At 40.4% G+C, this 18,024-nt stretch overlaps 1 protein-coding gene and 1 non-coding gene across 2 annotated transcripts; one reads left to right on the top strand and one right to left on the bottom strand.

The window, feature by feature from the left end:
- The first annotated feature begins 1,378 nt into the window (after positions 1-1,378).
- pla2g6 (phospholipase A2, group VI (cytosolic, calcium-independent)) lies at positions 1,379-15,197 on the top strand. Its single transcript, XM_061770714.1, is given in 19 exon segments — positions 1,379-1,521; positions 3,983-4,203; positions 4,549-4,761; positions 5,518-5,698; positions 6,813-6,893; positions 6,895-7,001; positions 7,667-7,763; positions 8,172-8,354; positions 8,424-8,532; positions 9,647-9,763; positions 10,787-10,877; positions 10,950-11,113; positions 11,232-11,382; positions 12,633-12,766; positions 13,043-13,197; positions 13,278-13,329; positions 13,746-13,861; positions 13,941-14,014; positions 14,468-15,197. Coding segments are annotated over 18 exon segments (2,385 nt in total). The 5' UTR covers positions 1,379-1,521; positions 3,983-3,988; the 3' UTR covers positions 14,613-15,197.
- A 400-nt stretch (positions 15,198-15,597) lies between these two features.
- Positions 15,598-15,669, bottom strand: trnac-gca (transfer RNA cysteine (anticodon GCA)). The gene has a single exon. It is a non-coding gene; the product is annotated as a tRNA-Cys (tRNA).
- Positions 15,670-18,024: the final 2,355 nt, after the last annotated feature.

The following is an 18,024-nucleotide window of genomic DNA, read 5'->3' as shown; positions in this document are numbered from 1 at the left end:
AACGTCATCACCGTTTAAAAGGTCCAGAAATGACAACAAAAGTTTGAAACTATAATGTGAATATTTTTAGAAATAAAAGAAAACTACTATTTATACTAGATTATAACGTGCCGATCGTTAAAATGTTTTTATTGCACTTTTTTTTATGACGATACAGCTTTGCTTTGGAATGTGTGTGTGTGGGGGAGGGAGGACACTATTGTCCATCTTGCCCGGGACGGCCGAGGGGGGTGGAGGGTCTTGAAACGCCCCTGCCTAACCCTTACTTGCAATAACTGCTTCAAGCCTGCGGTCCATTGGCTTCACCAGACTGTTGCATTCTTCATTTGAAATGCTTTTGCAGGCCTTTACTGGAGCCTCTTTCAGTTCTTGTTTGTTTCTGGGGGTTTCTCCCTTCAGTCTCCTCTTCAGGAGGTAAAATCCATGCTCTATTGGGTTAAGGTCCGGTGATTGACTTGGCCAGTCGAATACCTTCCACTTTTTCCCCCTGATGAAGTCATTTGTTGTGTTGCCACTGTGTTTTGGGTCATTGCCTTGTTGCATGAGGAAGCTTCTCCTGATAAGTTTGGATGCATTTTTCTGTAATGCATTTTTGGGTGTTTCTTCACAGCTCACCAATGTTTCTGTCATCAATTGCTGTTGATACCCTTGGCCGACCTGTTTGATGTCTGTTGCTCAGTACACCAGTAGTATTTTTTTCTTTTTCAGGACATTCCAAATTGTTGTATTGTCTATGCCCAATGTTTGTGCAATAGCTCTGATTGATTTTCCTTCTTCTCTCAGTTTCAAAATGGTTTGCTTTTCTCCCATAGACAGTTCTCTGGTCTTCATGTTTGCTTACCAGCAAATGCAGTTTTCACAGGTGAAACCCAAAGGCAAAAACAAGCACTATCTAATGTTTAAGGAATTCATCTAAAAGGCAACACCTGAGCAACTAGAAACACCCATCAGTCACATGCTCACTTGAAAAGTAGGTGGCTTCAAACAAAAGGCGCTCTGTCCTGAGTTGTCTAACACATCTAGATGTAAATACCATGAAATAAAAGCTGCAATTCTGAACATTTGTCTCATATTCGTCTTTTGATCTGAAACCTAAATGTCTTCAGTAAACAACAAGAACAAAGAAATTGACGTTGGCGTTCCAATACCTTTGGAGGGGACTGCATTTGTGTAGAGTACATTTAATTGTCTTTTCCAATTATTCACACGGTGCCAAGCATATTAGTGTGTCTCGAGAGATTATCAGGTGTTATTACAGTTACAGAAAATTATAATTTAATTACTAAAAATAATAAATAAATATTATTGATCACTTTGTCACATTTTTGCGTCCTTCAGATTGTGAATGAACTCAAATTCGACTGTGTCGGTTTTCCAGGTTTAGGTCCCGCCTAATTCCTGCCAAGGTGATCTGTGATTGGTTTCCTTGACGTCACTCATCAGGCTTGGTTGTAGCGTCGTGGTTGTTGGCGTTGCTGTCATAAGTCAGACATCAACACAGGAGGGGAGAGAGAGCTCGTCGTAAGTAGACGCTTCTACGATACTTAATGCGATTATCCGCTTGATTGTGTGTGTGTGTGTGGGGGGGGGTTCATTTATGAATTTCATTTATGAATGGTTTTAACAATAGCCGGGTTTTTAAACGCCGTTAAATGACTGTTCGCGCCGCCTCTCGGCTGTGACGTCGTGTTTTCAGGCGAAAATGTCACTGGACGACCAGAAACATGCGAGCACAATGAATGAACTCACTTGTTCAGCAGTCATGCTGGAGTTTCGCTTTCTCATAGGAAACGCACTTCAACTGAGCCAAATGACAGCCAAGCTAGCAGCAGCGTTGATTGTATCGTTACCACACAAGAAATAGTCCTTCCCCCTCCAATAACAGTACTGGTACTGTATACAGCAAAGTAGCCCTTGTTATTATAACTCTTGAAGGTTCTGATTGTAGTATGAATAAATGTATTCTTGTTTACACCAGTCCCATAGGCAAGGTTACACAAACAAGGTTAAATAATTTAGTACAGTGTCCTTTTTATATAATAAAAAAACAAAACAATGGGATAAATTCCATTAAATTAATTAAAGGTTGCTGAAGTTATGCTGTGTTAAACAGGAGTGAGAATTTGGTGCTCCCCTCGCATCTTTGCTATTCACACATTCACCTATTGGTATATTTTTTTGGGGACGCTATCCTTAATTATTTGCTGAAGAACTCACCTATTCACCGTTTTTGTGATCAGGCCAAGCACCATCTAGTGCACTGGTGTCAAACTGGTGGCCCGGGGGCCAGGTCTGGCCCGCCACATCATTTTATGTGGCCCGCAAAAGCAAATCAAAATTGCTAATTGTGTTCTATTGTAATAACGTTGAGATATCGCAATAATTTTTTGTTACCAACCCTCTTTGAAAAGAAATGTACTAGTTGAAAAATGTTTTATAGGATTCTGATTTTAAAAGTAGTTATTCATCAATTTGTCGTGTAATTATATGAGGGGATAATTCCTTTAAATGGGTTCCTCCGAGGGAAGCCATAACTACAATGTGGCCTGTGACAAAAATGAGTTTGACACCCCCGATCTAGTGGCATCTTAGTGCCAAAGAACTGTTGAAGTGCATTGAGGAGCTTCATGGAGACGAAAGTAGGCTTTTGCCGCCATCATGTGGGAACTGCAGTCATTTACAGTACAAAAAAGAAAAAACAAACAGTGCACAATGGCTAAGAAGTGTAATATTATAAAGTGCTATTTTCATCATTGAAAAACACATTACAAAATGTTTTTTTGTTTATTGGGGGTGAGGCTCAAACAGATTAAGAATCAGAATCATCTTTATTTTGCCAAGTATGTCCAAAAACCCCACAAGGAATTTGCCTCCGGTAGTTGGAGCCGCTCTAGTACGACAACAGACAGTCAATTGACAGAGAATACTTTTGAGACATAAAAACATTGAGAAAAACACGGAGCAATAAAAGGTTGCTAGTAATCTGGTAATGCCGGTACATTTTTTGTTTTGACAATTATGCAAAAAGATGCATAGTCCTCTAGCAATTAGTGCGGTTTGAATGACTAATATAGCAATAGTCCGGTGCAATGACCATTGTGCAAAGGGCGCCGAGACTTCAAGGAATGTATGCAGTTTAAAGTAACTAGTAGTGCGATAATCTGGGACAATGTCAATTGTGCAAATGTTGCAGATACTCCTCAGTCAGTGTGCAAGATGCTACTAATTGTAATGCATGCCAGACTGATTTAGAGCCATGAGCGCTAAACTGTTTTTCCAACATTGCCGCATAGTTTCTCTTTGCAATGTTAATTTCTTTAGTCAGCTGGTTTCTAGCTCGATTATACAGGGCCCTGTCCCCGCTTCGATATGCGTCCTCCTTAGCTTGGCGAAGTTGCTTAAGTTTGGCAGTGAACCACGGTTTGTTGTTATTGAATGTGCGAAATTACTTTGTTGGTACACACACATCTTCACAGAAACTAATATAGGATGTGGCAGTGTCCGTATATTCACCCTGACTGCCAGCTGAATTTTCAAAGACACTCCAGTCTGTGCAGTCTAAACAGCATTGAAGTTCCATCTTTGGTTCATTTGTCCACTTTTTTAAAATTAAACTTGTATTTCAAGGCACCACTGTATAGTTTACTTGTAATAAATCTTTTACGAATTACTTAATTAAATGAATAATAGAAAAATAAAATAAAATTTGATTAACCAATTAAAAAGCAAAACAGCTAAAGTAATGCAACAAATATTATAGCACATGTGATAAAATGCTTCAATAACGGGGGCCATATTTTTTTCATGAGCAAAGGAAGTGACTCCAAAAACAGCAATATACTCCATATGATACATTTATTTTTACACATTAATCCAGGAATTGAATCTGTACTGTACTCTGTTTTAAATGTAAAATATCAAATCCCGAGCTGCCACCGTATTCAGCCCACACGCTCGCGTTCAAATTGTGATTTCCTTCCAGGTCACGATGCAGTTCCTGGGGCGTCTTTTGGACACGGTGTCGTCCGTATCCACCCTGTTCACCAACCCTTACCGGGTGAGGGATGTGCAGCTGTCCGACTACGGTGGGGGAGAGAAGATCAAAGTGAGGCAGGAAGGACGTCTGGTTCTCTATAAGAATGCCCAGTGCCAGTCGTGGGATTGTGTGCTAATGTGCCCAGACACACCTGCGGCGGCCCTGAGGTCAGTTGCAATGTTTGTGAAATGTACATTTTGTTAACCTGATTTCAAACGTCACAGATGGATTTCCTCTTTCAACGAACAACACTAACAACAACTTGCCTAAACAGAATCATTAGTGGATGTCTACTGAGTTGACCTATTGATCTCAACAATCTCTTTTATGTGGTTTTTGTTAACTGTACATTATGACTTTTGGAGATTACACAAATTGATGCGCACAGATTCAGATGTTGACGAAGATGTGCTATGAGTTTATTGGGTTTTTAAAAATCAGTTTTGCAGTTTTTGAGGAAAGAACATAAAAGGTGTGATTAGTTTCTAAATATGCATCATTTTCGGAATAAGGCTTTTCCAGGTGGGAGCAGAAGAGGATGCCATGAACTGGTTCCCGCAGTATGCACTTAAGCTTCCGCCCTTTTATGACATACTCCCGCCAATGAAGGCTGAGACCGCCCAGATGATCGTGGACTGCCTGCGTAACCACCCGGATTGGAGCGCCGCTCACATCGCTGTGGACACAGGCCTCAGGGAGTGTCTGAAACACAACTACGTCCAGAGGTGAGAAAGGATTCTCTGGAATTTGTTGTCAATCGGCATTTGGTTCTGTATAAATCAATGCAAACCTTATGATGATCTGAGGCATTGGTGCTACAGTGTTCTCCCACTATTGCGCAGATTTTTCAAATGATTGTTTTTTTATGGGTTAGCCCAAATACTCAACAACAGGCTTGCCAAAGTCAATTGCAATCCCACCAGGCCCTGGCTCTTAAAGGAACAACTCTAACACACAGACTACAATACACATAGTATTTTCTATACATTTTACGCTTTAATTTTTTTGTTTAAATGTGTGTGGAGAAAACATTTATTATTATTTTTTTTTATATGATCTCTCTATGTCATAGATTGCAGGTGGGGCTAGATCACAGGTGTCAAACCGGTGGCCTGGGAGCTAGATCTAGCCCGCCATATCATTTTATGTGGCCCACGATAGCAAATCATGTGCGTCGACCTGTTTTTTGCTAAAATACCAAAATCACAAATTGTCTTCTCTTTCAATAATATTGAGATATTACAAGCATTTTTTGTAGCCCCCTTTTTTTTACAGGCTTTTAATTTCAAAACTAGTTATCCAGGAATTTGTAGTGTATATGAGACGATAATACATTTATATGGGTTTGCAGTCATAACGGCCCTCCGAGGGCAACCATAATTACAATGTGGCCCGAGACAAAAATTAGTTTGACACTCCTGGTCTAGAACGTATTTCCCAACGTAAATGGGGGTTTACTGGAATAGGTTTTATGTTTGCAGTCAGATCAACGCTCGGGACGCGCTCGGTCAGACGCCGCTGCACCTGGCATGCGAGCGAAGCGACGCGGCTTGCGTGAAGGAGCTCCTCGATGAGAGCCAGGCTCGCACGGACTTCAGAGACCAGCAGGGAGAGACGCCCATGCACATTGCCGCCAAGCACGACTCACCCGCCGTCATCCAGGTGAGCGGGTCCCGACCCTCGCGTTACATATTATCTTCTAAGAGCTTACGAAGGAGGACGCTCATGATCAGGGAATTAAACAATGAAACATTAACTGGCCTTGTAATAAATGAAAAGTAGATCAGCGGAAATGAAACGCAGAAGAGAGTTGGCGGCAAACCTATTTACATTCAATTCGAACTACAGCCAGCAAATTATTGTGGGGAAATTAATCCGTGTCACCGCAGCTTGAGAAAAAGAAAAACACTTTTTTAAAAAGCTAATGCTGCATACCAGACTCCTTGGAAGTAGTACCAGTCGAAAGTAAACTCAAAAACATTGCCGACAACCTTAATAAATCTTTCATTCTACCGAAGTAATGTCGATAATTGTTTAGGAAAATTACCAAATTCTCAAATATTGGCTTCTGCTTTTATAGTAATACTATCATTATTCGTTGGACAAACCAAGCCACGAGAACTGGCTTGAAAAGAAACAAATCACTATATTAAACAAAATGCACTTCAGCGTGGTCTTGCACTAATTAGAGAAATGCAGCAAGTGCAAACTTGATTACTCGCAACTTCTAGGAAGGAATGAACTGAGCACTGCATTATCATTGGGAACCTAGAATGAAACTTGCATCTTCCGTCTCAAGAAAAATACCAGAATGGCGGAATGGAAAAGCAGAAATGACAGCCAACAAAGCCTGAATGCGCATGCACAATAAGCCATTTTGAAAACCTCTCCGAGAGCTCTTGACTTCATCTGTAATGGGAACCTCACTGTCTAAATTTCACCCAGATGTTGATAGTCTTTCGATATTACAAAGTTATTGTTTTTCTTCTTGTTTTAGTTTCTGCAGCAGCCTTTTAGTAGTGCCTTAATTAGACAGATGTATAAGTACTTTATTCATCCACAGGGGAAATTCACCATTTATTAACAGAGTTAATTGAGTTTTAAGCAGGTTGCTGCCAAGTAATGAAAGCCATTATGACCCCATTGCTTTTAAGACATATCAGCCGCTACACAATACAACCTCATTGATCGCACTCAATCTAATTCAACATGATCAATATAATACTTCTCCTTAGTTGTAATTTTGCTCCTCATTCGTTGTTCTGTCGCCACACAGGTGTTGTGCTCGCGCTTGTGCTCGGGAGTGAACGAGCTGAACAACAGCGGGGAGACGCCGCTCCACGTTTCCTGCCGCCTAGGGCCGAGTGGAGGCCGTCAAAGCCCTCTTGGGAGGCGGGGCCAAGTGCAACGTCCCCGGCGGCGGCGGCTACCCGATCCACTCTGCCATGAAGTACAGTGAGAAGAGGTAATAAACAACTAAATCGCTAGTAAACTACCTCTTAGGTTTAATCAAATCTGTTCAATCTTTTTGTATTTTTTTTTTTTTTTTTGCCTAATTAATTATTAATAATAGGTTGGGTACAGTAATTGACCTTTCTAGAGCCATTACTAATCGATTATTTCATATATTTTGAATACCGTAAATATTATTTTCTACAAGGTTATTACTGTATAATAGTCTTTCTTACACATTCTTGTAGTACTAGTTAACTTTGTCATAATTATTTAATTTCTTTTCTGTTTCTTTAGTTTTATGTTTTATAAATTCCGTGCATTGTGTATTTTTCTTTTTGCAGGCCTATATTAGACCTTTTGCAATACATTGGTTTTCACTTTGTTTTGATTTTATTTTTTACTATTCGATCGGACCGTTTTTAATCATATACTGGTTTGAATATTCTTAGAAATTCATCATGAGCTTTATTAATCTTTTTATTTACAAAATTACAGTTCTGAGTCAGTAAATTATATTTTAACTCATTCACTGCCAGCCTTCCCAGTTAACATGGCTATTTGACTTCTATAGCCGTCAATGGCAGTGAATGTGTTAATAGATATATCATTTAGATTCCCGAGACAGTTTTCACTATGTTTGATGAGATGCATATCATAAGAATTGTTGTTTGTCAGCTGTACAGAGGAGATCCTGAAAGCAGACCCTGACCAGCTGCATGCAGAAGACTCTTTGTATGGAGGCACGCCCCTCCACTGGGCTAAAACAGCCGAGGTAAGGCATTACAGCGGTTGTAAACTGAGTAACAAAAAAATAGGTATGAGAACTGAACATTTTTGAACGAAGGCTGATTGTTTTTAAGCTGGCACAAGACAACACATTCGCCATGCATCATTCTTGTAGCTGACAACATCAAACAATTCTTTTAAATAAGGCTGTGGATGGGGAATAGCTTGCATCTCTGAATCAGTCGCCGTTGACGTTAATACTCCCTGGTTCACGCTCCTCCATGTTGTTGCCGTCTCTGTTATTTAAGTCAAGTCATTCGTAAGTCGAAGTACCGCTGTGTTCTCAAGCAAAGTATAGATAACTGAAAATCTACTTAAATACAGTAATAAAGTATTTCATCTTCGTTACTTCCCACCACTGACAGCTTGACTTTCAACATGATCTGGATTCTAGATGTGTCGCATGCTGCTGGAGAGGGGCAGCGCCATCAACTACCTCAGTAAGACAGGCGAGAGTGCCCTCCACATTTGCACCAAGAAGGGTCGCTTCGAGGCAGCCATGGTCTTGCTCACGCACGGCGCCAACGCCAACCTGAAGGGGCAGGACGGCAACACGGCGTTGCACCTCGCCATGAAAGTGCGTGGCCTAGGTTTGTGGCCCGTAATCCCGGCCAAATGAAAGAAGGACTGTTTGTGTCCGTAACAGATGGATCGCATGGAGCTAATCAAAGCTCTGATCGTGTTCGGGGCCGACGTGGAGATCCACAACGACTTGGGAGAGACGCCGGGGCTGATCGCTGCTCGTACCAGCAAAGGTACTGCGACTGAGTTAAAAGTCAAATCCATGTATGATTCAAAGGCATACATTTGTAGTACTTGACATACTATGCACTAACAAACTTTTTTTTTTTTTAATCATATGGTCACATTTGGGCAGAGGTGTGTAGAGTAGCCAAAAATCAGACCCAAGTAACAGTACTGTTACTTTAGAATAATATGACTCGACTAAAAGTAAAAAGTAGTCCTCCAAACAGTTGCTAGTTACCTAAGTACTTCTGCTTTATTTATTTATTTTTAATTAGAGCATGAACATCAAATAGGCAACAATATGAAATAGGAATGTGAAACTTTAGATATTGCCCAACAATAACTTAAACTAAAAGAATAATACATTCATTAATGACAATAATTGAGGGCAAATTCAGCCGAAAGAAATTGAAACCCAAATTAACTTTATTTACCCCCACCAGGGAGAGATTACACACACACACACACACACAAAAAACGGCAAATATTTTCTAAAGTTCCAAGTGGAGTTTTTGTAGACTAAAATGCTGACGTTTTGAAGCAGACACAGATTTCTCATTGTCCAGGCATCGATTTTCTCTACTGCTTATCCTCACTCGGGTCGCGGGTGAGCTGGAGCCTATCTGTACGATAAATACAGATTTCTGTCATGGTTCACGTAAATGAGTCACTCGGAAAACTTTGCGTCTTTGTGGGGCTGCGGTGCAGTAGAATGTGTACAGTCCTGCGATTGCCTTGCTCCGTTTGCTCGGTCAAATGGAGTGAAACGTCACTAGTAGTTACGTTGGATTGGTGAAACAGTCATGTGACTCAAGTCTCCCTGACAAACCAAAATAGATCGCGCTAGCAAGCTGGATCTTGGCCCTGAGGCAAATGACTGAATACGACCCATTAAAAATCATCTTTAGTCACTCCCAAATTTCCTCGTTGTGGGCCCAATGAAGTTTATTCTATATAAACTTGTGAAATAGTAAGTCCTTTAAACCCATTTATTAATCCTTTTATAGTGTCATTATTGTCTTACTAATAAACATTTTGTAACCCCTTTCATTGTGTGTGCATGTCTAACTGAGATTGCCTTGCTTGTTGTTTTTAAAAAAAAAATAAAAATAAAAAAACAAGGTCCCAATAGAAAAATACTACTGGACATGCTGTGTAGTGTGGGTGTGCAACGCTGCCTGCCCCCCTCCCCTAGCAGCCATCCGCCCATCACCAACAACGCCGCGGCGCCAGGCATAGGTAACGCCGTCGTCCCCCTCGCCATCTACCAGTCCTTCCTTAAAACGTATTCACTGCCATTGACGGCTGGCATTGAATGTTAAAACTATTTGATGCATTTCCTTAACATTTTATTGTACTTGGGTACATTGGTGCCTTGAGATACGAGTGACCTGACATATGAATTTTTCAGGATATGAGCAACGGTGCAGCAACACATTTAGACATTCAGTCAAACAGTACTTAGTCATATATTCTTTATCCTCTGTGAGGAGCTGAGACATCTATACTGTATGGTCATCCATGTACAGTACTGTCTGTTTTATACTGCCCCAGGTGACCAAAGCAGGCAGCAGCATAGTGGCTATTCAATTGATGCAAAGTGTGACAAAACTTTAATTCTTTTAAATTTACTTTAATTATGTATCTTAATGCACCACTGCACTTGGGTACTTTAGTATAACTTAGTGATAGGATCAGCAACTTAAAGGGGACATATTATGTCAAGTTTTCAATTGCTTGTAGTTATGCGTTAAACACCAAGTAAATATTTTGCCTATTTCTGAAAACATCTGTGACACACACACACACACACACACACACACGGTGTGGTGTATGACGTGCTGCCGCCACGACTGAAAATGCTGTTATTGTCTTTTTGGGCATGCATATTTTTTTCCGCACTTCTAAAAATAAGGAGCGGCTCTTGTTGCAAAGCCCAGGCTCTCCACCCAGTTGTCATGGCATCGAAAGCCGGACTCATCACTGGTCCATGAGTGTATGGGATGGGGTATACAGTAAACTTGCTGACTTGCATTTCAGTAAGAGAAGAGGGTGCGTATATTGCGCTATAATTCTGGGAACTGTATTAAATTGTGGGAGAAAAAATGCATAATATGTCTCATTTAATGTAATGAAATCAGTTAAAGCAAATGCAACTCAAAAAACGATGTTTTAGTATTGTACTCCCTTTCTCATTTCCCTCCTTTGTGCTTGATCATGTTTCGGCACTCCACAAATCGCTGCCCTCCAATTGGCGCTCAGGGTTTGAGGACATTGTGCACCTGGGGGCTGTGATCGCCGCAATGAGCAGAGGCAAGTCGGAAGTGGACGGTTCCAAGATGGACAACAGGAGGTGCGTACGTGTAGCTATTTTAATAACGAAAGCGGAACAATTTATTACGGTGTTCCTTCTGCTGCTTTGAAGGATGGACACTCTGCTGTGTCTGGACGGGGGAGGAATCAGGGGATTGGTCCTGATCCAGATGCTAATCGCTCTGGAGAAAGAGGCCGGCCGTCCCACCAGGGAGCTCTTTGACTGGGTGGCTGGCACCAGCACAGGCGGCATCCTGGCACTCGCTATCGTCCACGGTTTGTACATTGTTTTTTTGTTTTGTTTTTTCATTTCAGACCTATCTTCACCCGTCACATCCCAGCATGAAGATGATGATGATGATGATGATGATGATGATGATGCTTCAATTTGCAGGGAAGTCCATGGAGTACCTCCGCTGTTTGTACTTTCGAATGAAGGAGCAGGTGTTCAGAGGCTCGCGACCTTACGAGTCGGCCCCGCTGGAGGACTTTCTGAAGAAAGAGTTTGGAGAGAACACCAAAATGACAGACGTTCAGTATCCCAGGTAATACTTCACCCCGCCCGATTACAGCACATATAAACCATCTCAGACAGATTCCTTTTTTTTTTTGCCTCGGAAAAAAAAAAAAGGAAGAATTTTGCTTTAAAGTTTAGATGGACACACTGAAATCCTTTTTTAAAAATATATATTTATTTATGTTTACATTATTTTTTACAATTAATTACAATGTGGAAATTATATAGAATAAACTTAATTGGTCCCACAACGAGGAACAACAATACAATAAAAAAAAGTAATAAAAATATAGCAAAATTCTATAAAATGTACACAGTGGATATAAAGTCTACACACCTCTTTTCAAATGCCACCATACGCCATTAATGTGACATAACCAGTACAACTCAATTGGAAAAAAAAAATCTTTTAGATTAACTGGGGATGTGGCAGTGTTCAGAATACCATTAACAATCAATCATATTCAAGCTCATTTTAAATGGGAGTCAGCACATACCTGCAACCATTTAAAGTGCCTCTGATTAACCCCAAATAAAGTTCAGATGTTCTAGTAGGCCTTTCCTGACATTTTGTTTTCTTTTCGCAGATGCCTGACGGTTTTGTACTAACATTGACTGCTATTTGAACTGTTTATAATCATAAATTACATACGCACAAAATGTATGCATAATATACAAAATGGGCTTTCACTTATATAGCGCTTTTTTACCTTCAAGGTGCTCAGAGCGCTTTAACACTGTCCTCACCTACTTATGACGCAGCCTCAAGAGCAACTGAGTGTTCAGTATCTTGCGCAACAAAATAATGAAGTAAAAAATAAATAAATAAAATAAAAACAAAGCATAGACTATAAAATAAAATTCTAATAATTGTGTGCTTGTGAGAACCCCATGAAGCAATTTTTTTGCAGTAGCATATTTATATTTTATCTCAGGAGTCTTATCAATATAACACATAACTTATCAGTAACACAAAACTCTTGTGCACAGCCCCTTTCAAGTCATCTGACAAAGTTGGATTTCAGTCTGCAATCTAACTAGCCCATTCCAGACCTGTATTTGCCTCTCATGTGAAGCCATTCTTTTTAGTAATTCCGTTGTAACCTTAAAGTTGAAATTCTCCTGGGCCAGAAGGTTTTGCGCAAGAACTTACTGAAATGTACCGGAATTTAGACAAAAGCCCTAGTTGTCTTTGAATGTTCACAAAATTTAGTGGTCCTTATTATTATTTTTTTTTAATTTGTATTTATTCTCTCTTCAATCCCGTATCGCACACAGGGTGATGGTGACCAGTGTTCTGGCAGACAGACACCCAGGAGAGCTTCACATTTTCAGGAACTACGACCCCCCCGTCCGCAGAGAGACCCCGTACGCCACCACCGCCACCTTCAAAGCCCTCACCATCCCGCGAGGTAGGAAGTAAGCTAGCATGTGTGAGTCCCTGTGCTGCGTTGTCGCCGTGTGCCAGCCGTGTCGTTGTTGCAGGATGGGAGGATGAGGATGTGTTGCTAGTAGGATACACAGTGGAACCAGCCAATAAGCATAGGAAGGTGACAGACGAAGGTGTGTGTCTGCTTGACTGAAAGACACTTGGTAGCTTTATCAGAACAGAGGAATGTTCGGGCTTGCTCATTTGATGCCCCAGTCACATTTAAAGGGTAATCCAATGTGTTCTGCCTTTTCATAAGAGCAACTTGTGTGGCGAGCTGCCCGCTCCAGTGGCGCTGCCCCCACCTACTTCCGGCCAATGGGACGCTTCCTGGATGGAGGGCTGCTGGCCAACAACCCTACGCTCGACGCCATGTCAGAGGTCCATCAGTACTACAAAGTGCTAAAAGCAGAGGTGACTCAACTTTCTTGAATTTGAGTGTTCAATAAAAACAAGAAGTCTGACGTCCAATAACGTTTTCTTTTGCTTCCTAGGGTCACGGGGTGGAAATCAAGAAGTTGGGTCTAGTTGTTTCTCTTGGGACTGGTAAGCCCCTGTGCGTGCCCATGAATAAGAATGTCAAATACAGTGGTGCCTTGACTTCCGAGTTGAATTCGTTCCGTGACCACGCATTGGAAATGTCGTTGTTCTGTTCCAACCCTACGCTGTGGTCCTTCTGGTTTGTGTGCATGCGGCACCTGGGGCAATATTATGCAGCTATACAGAAAAAAAGTTTCAAAACTGAGTGACTCAGTAAACTCCAGTAATAGTAGTCGTTTTTCAATCACATAGGTGTGGTTGTTTGTCTATATGTGCTCACCATCTAGGGTGAACCCCGCTGGGATAGGCTCCAGCTCACTCATGACGAATAAGGATAAGCGGTATAGAAAATGCATGATAGGTTCATGTTGTGCATGTGGAGTGCTTTTCTCACACTGTACATCGTCACCCTGTGTCTTTAGGAAAGCCTCCCCAGGTGGCGGTGAGTTCTGTGGACGTTTTCCGACCCTCCAATCCTCTGGAGTTGGCCAAGAGCATTGTAGGAGCCAAGGAGCTGGGCAAGATGCTGGTGGACTGCGTGAGTATCAGTTCACTCGCCGAATCGCTGGAAATGAAATTAACGCTGTGTATGACGTCATCGCTGTGCTACCGGACAGTGTACGGACTCTGATGGCTGCGCCGTGGACCGAGCCACTGCCTGGTGTGAAATGATCGGCACCATCTACCATAGGTATGCATCTGAAGATGAGCAGAAACCCCCTTTTTTTGGTGGTAGTCGCAGTCTAGTCACAGTCTTCAACTAATATTCTTCTAACGTTTATACAATGCCTCTGGAAAATATTTACGACGTCAGAATTCTAACCACAAAAATCTCATAAAGAAAATGGGAAAATGCTGTTTATTTTTGTAGATTTTTGTAAATACTTATTGTATGTACATGTGATTGTCCAAAAATATTATTTTATTCCATTATGGAATAAGGCTGTAACCAAGGGGTGACGCGCTTGTGAAGACTCTGTGGATCCATTGGAGCAAGTGTAAAAGTTTATTTTCTCAAGATGACATACAAATCTTGATCACAGTTTCATCCCTGCCGTAATTCTAACTGTTAATAGTTATAATAATAATATGACAGCAGATGTCTTTTATGTCACTGCTGTGATTGGCCTCACCTCTCCTGCAGACTGAGCCCGCAGCTTTCCCAGGAGGTGATGCTGGACGAAGTGAGCGACACCATTCTGGTGGACATGCTGTGGGAAACGCAGATGTACCTGTACGACAAGAGGGTGGTGCTGCAGTCCCTGGCCAAAGCGCTAGTGGACAACTAAAAAGTCTTTCCATTTACACTGTTTAAGTTAGCATCTGCAAATATGTGACTGACATTTGACCCCTCATCACAAACGTCTCAAGCCGAACAACAGGGAGCATGCTCCACTCGTGATAGTTTTGTGTGTGTCTTTTACATTTACCTCTAACATATGTGTGTGTGTGTGTGTGTGTGTATGTGTATATATATATATATATCTTATATCTTATATTCCACATGTTGGTCATCTCACCCTTTGTTGCACTTTGGACTCAACCACCTCTGATAACATATTTTCAACAGTATTTTACACACATGTACTATACATTCACTGGACACAAGCAAGTGACTTCCAAATTCAAGAACTGTGAAAGCTCTGTTGTCAATTCAAAGTGTTATCTTTGTCGAAGCAGAATTTTTGATGCAGCTCTTGTATTAGATGTCATGAGATAGTGCCGTTGTACCTAATAAAGTGGCAGGACGTTGCTTGATACTACTTGAAAGACCAACTGGAATGGGACACTCAACTTGTACTATTCTGTTTTGTATACTTTAAATAGCAATTAATGTTGAATGTCAAATAAAAACGGTTTACATAAACTGCAAATGAAGCTTTTCTTTGCTGTCTGGCATCACATCATACTTGGAGCAGAGGTTGGTCTTCGTGTCTCCACTGCAGGTGGTGGCAGCACTCAATGTAAGCAGCAACCTATCTGTCAAGCATTGCATTGTGGGAAAGGTGGGCTGGAGACGCCTGTGAAGCTCACCAGATGTCAGAAAGCTTGGAGGATAACAGGTGCTGTGTACTGTATGAGTAACTGTGTACTTGCTATATTTATGTTCACATGCAAAAAAAGCCGACAATGCAGTGGCTTCAGTGTTGATGTGCAGCAGCCAGCCAAAATCTGATAGAAAAATAAGCTCACAGTGTCTTCATGGATGTTAAAACTCACTTCCCCTGCTCTTGTTGTTTCTGGTCAGTTTTATTATGGGCAAGATAATTATTAAGGGGGCACCCAGATTTGAACTGGGGACCTCTTGATCTGCAGTCAAATGCTCTACCGCTGAGCTATACCCCCTTCTGACACAACACTACATACACTTTTGTTTGATACATCCCATTACAGATACCCATTCTCATAAACCTATAATTGCATGACACTTAGTCGCACCAACACAACAAACGCACAACATATCAACATAGAGTGCGTTCACTCCGGACGCGCTCTCTGCACCCCGGAACCTTCAAATTCTTTGGGCTGCTCCACCCACCTATTGACTATAGGTCCCCTTTCATTGCCATTCTCATTTTTCAGCAGCATGCTATAATAAATAGGTTTTACCCCTCACGAAAAAGTTTTTTCTGTCCGATAGTATCACGGTATTTAAACTATACTTTTAGAGTCATCCCTCCAAATTATTTAAAAAAAAATACAGCAGTGCTGTAATTATTTCATCCGCCACAAGATGACGGCAGAATGTAAAAAAAAGAGAACTCTACACTTCAGGTATGCATGAAGGCACAAAAGGGAGTAATAATGTTATATTTATAGTATTTAAGATCATTTAAGATCACGGCATCTTTTACAGTCTTCTAGCTTGTAAATTTTACAGGAAAATAAAATGATACTAACACAGTAGTAAAACCTGTACCTGCTCAGAGACCGCCGTATTATTGTTGTTTACTATTTTGCTCACTTTATTTGGCTACACGTGAGGGTTTAAAATATTAGAAACAGCTCTCAGTATGATTTAGTGTACACATAACAAGCATGTTAATAATACTACGAATATAAACATTTGTGAACAAGGGCCACATTTGCTTTTTAAAATTGGACAGATTGGCCAGGTAATTAGTAGATCAAGTTGAAAGAAAAAGGTGTATGCAAAATATGTAAAATTGTTAATTTTAATAATAAACTCCGAATTAATTCTAATTGTTTAATTTTACTATTTATGCAAGTTTAAATTTAACATTATACATTTTAATAGGTGTAATTAGTTTAAGTATAATTAACTGATCACTTAATAAAAAATATGTATGAGTAAAATGTTAATTTGACAAATATATTTTCATTTTATTTTTGTACAATGAATCAATTACTCAATTATTGAATGAGATGAGTAATTACAAAATAAAATATTAATAAATGCATTTTAAATGACTAATTTCAGAGGGAACATGGCTAAATTAATAGAGAAAATATGACAGGATTTTGACAATATAAATGTGCGATAGATAACCAATACAAAAAAATTGCATTTTATATTTCCTTCGGGCAGTTCTAACAAACATTCAATAGTTTTTCAAATATCAGCATGATGGTTGAGATGTAAAAAAGAAAAAGGAGCATAATAATGGAAGAAGAAGAAGGAAAAGCTACTTTAAAAAATAAATATACAGCTAAAAGTTTAGAGATATGGAATTCAGTGTATTTTTTTATTCTTTAGTACTATTTAATTATAGTTTTTTAATTTCCAGCGCATGGAAATATTGCAAAAAACAATTAGAAGTATCACCATTGTGACCATTTCTGTCTTTAACTCATTTCTGTGGGGTGCAACAGCACACCTTTATTTGAGTTCGACAAAAACCAAAAGTGTTATACAGTAAAGGATAAATCATTCCTTGAAACACATTGAGCTGGCTAAGGTAAAGGCATCTGAGGTCCTTGAAAGTGATTATTCGCTGTCTTAATGTGATTGGTGGAGCGGGTAGTAAAAGGGTTAATAAATTGAGCAGGTGCTGTAAAGGCAGAATCTTTGCTCAAGTTCTTGCATTGAATCTCATTTTGTTGTGTACCTAATGATGTGTCCAGTCGCGAATATACACAAAAGTGGTTTGTTAGTTTGGCCTTCTAAACATGACGAGAGTAAACATCCTTTAATTGACTCGGGTTGGGGATAGATAGGAGCGACTATCTCATTATTCCCTCGGACGCGTGGCCAGTATTTATTCAAGAGCATGTCATTACCCTCCTCTACTCGCCCATAGCCCAGACATAATAACCGCAGGCATTCCTTTAATTTGGTGGCGTTGTCCTCTGCTGCCAAACAGCAAATTAAAGAGGCATTGCGTGAATGCAATCGGGGAGCCCAACTATTAGCATCCAAGACCAAGATGAGGTTCTGCAAGCAGGCAATTGTACTTGATTTAGCACCTTAAAGAGTTCAAAAACACAGACGTTAGCTTGGCTGAAGGCTTGAGTGTCTTTGATGTTGACGAAAACGCGCACGTTAGGTTCTTGTTTACATAAACATGCGAGCTAGATGCATTAAAGACCGCAAATTGTCTTTTGTGTTTACAAATCAACAAAGTTGCAGTAGGCGCACTGAAGACCTTCAATTGTTTTTTGTGTTTACAAAAACACATAGGTTAGGTCCAATGAAGATTTTAAAATAACTCGGAAATGTACAAAATTGTGCAATGGATA

This window comes from Phyllopteryx taeniolatus, chromosome 4, assembly GCF_024500385.1.
Source record: "Phyllopteryx taeniolatus isolate TA_2022b chromosome 4, UOR_Ptae_1.2, whole genome shotgun sequence".
NCBI classification, from domain to species: Eukaryota; Metazoa; Chordata; class Actinopteri; order Syngnathiformes; family Syngnathidae; genus Phyllopteryx; species Phyllopteryx taeniolatus.
This window is presented reverse-complemented; position numbering and strand designations above follow the sequence as displayed.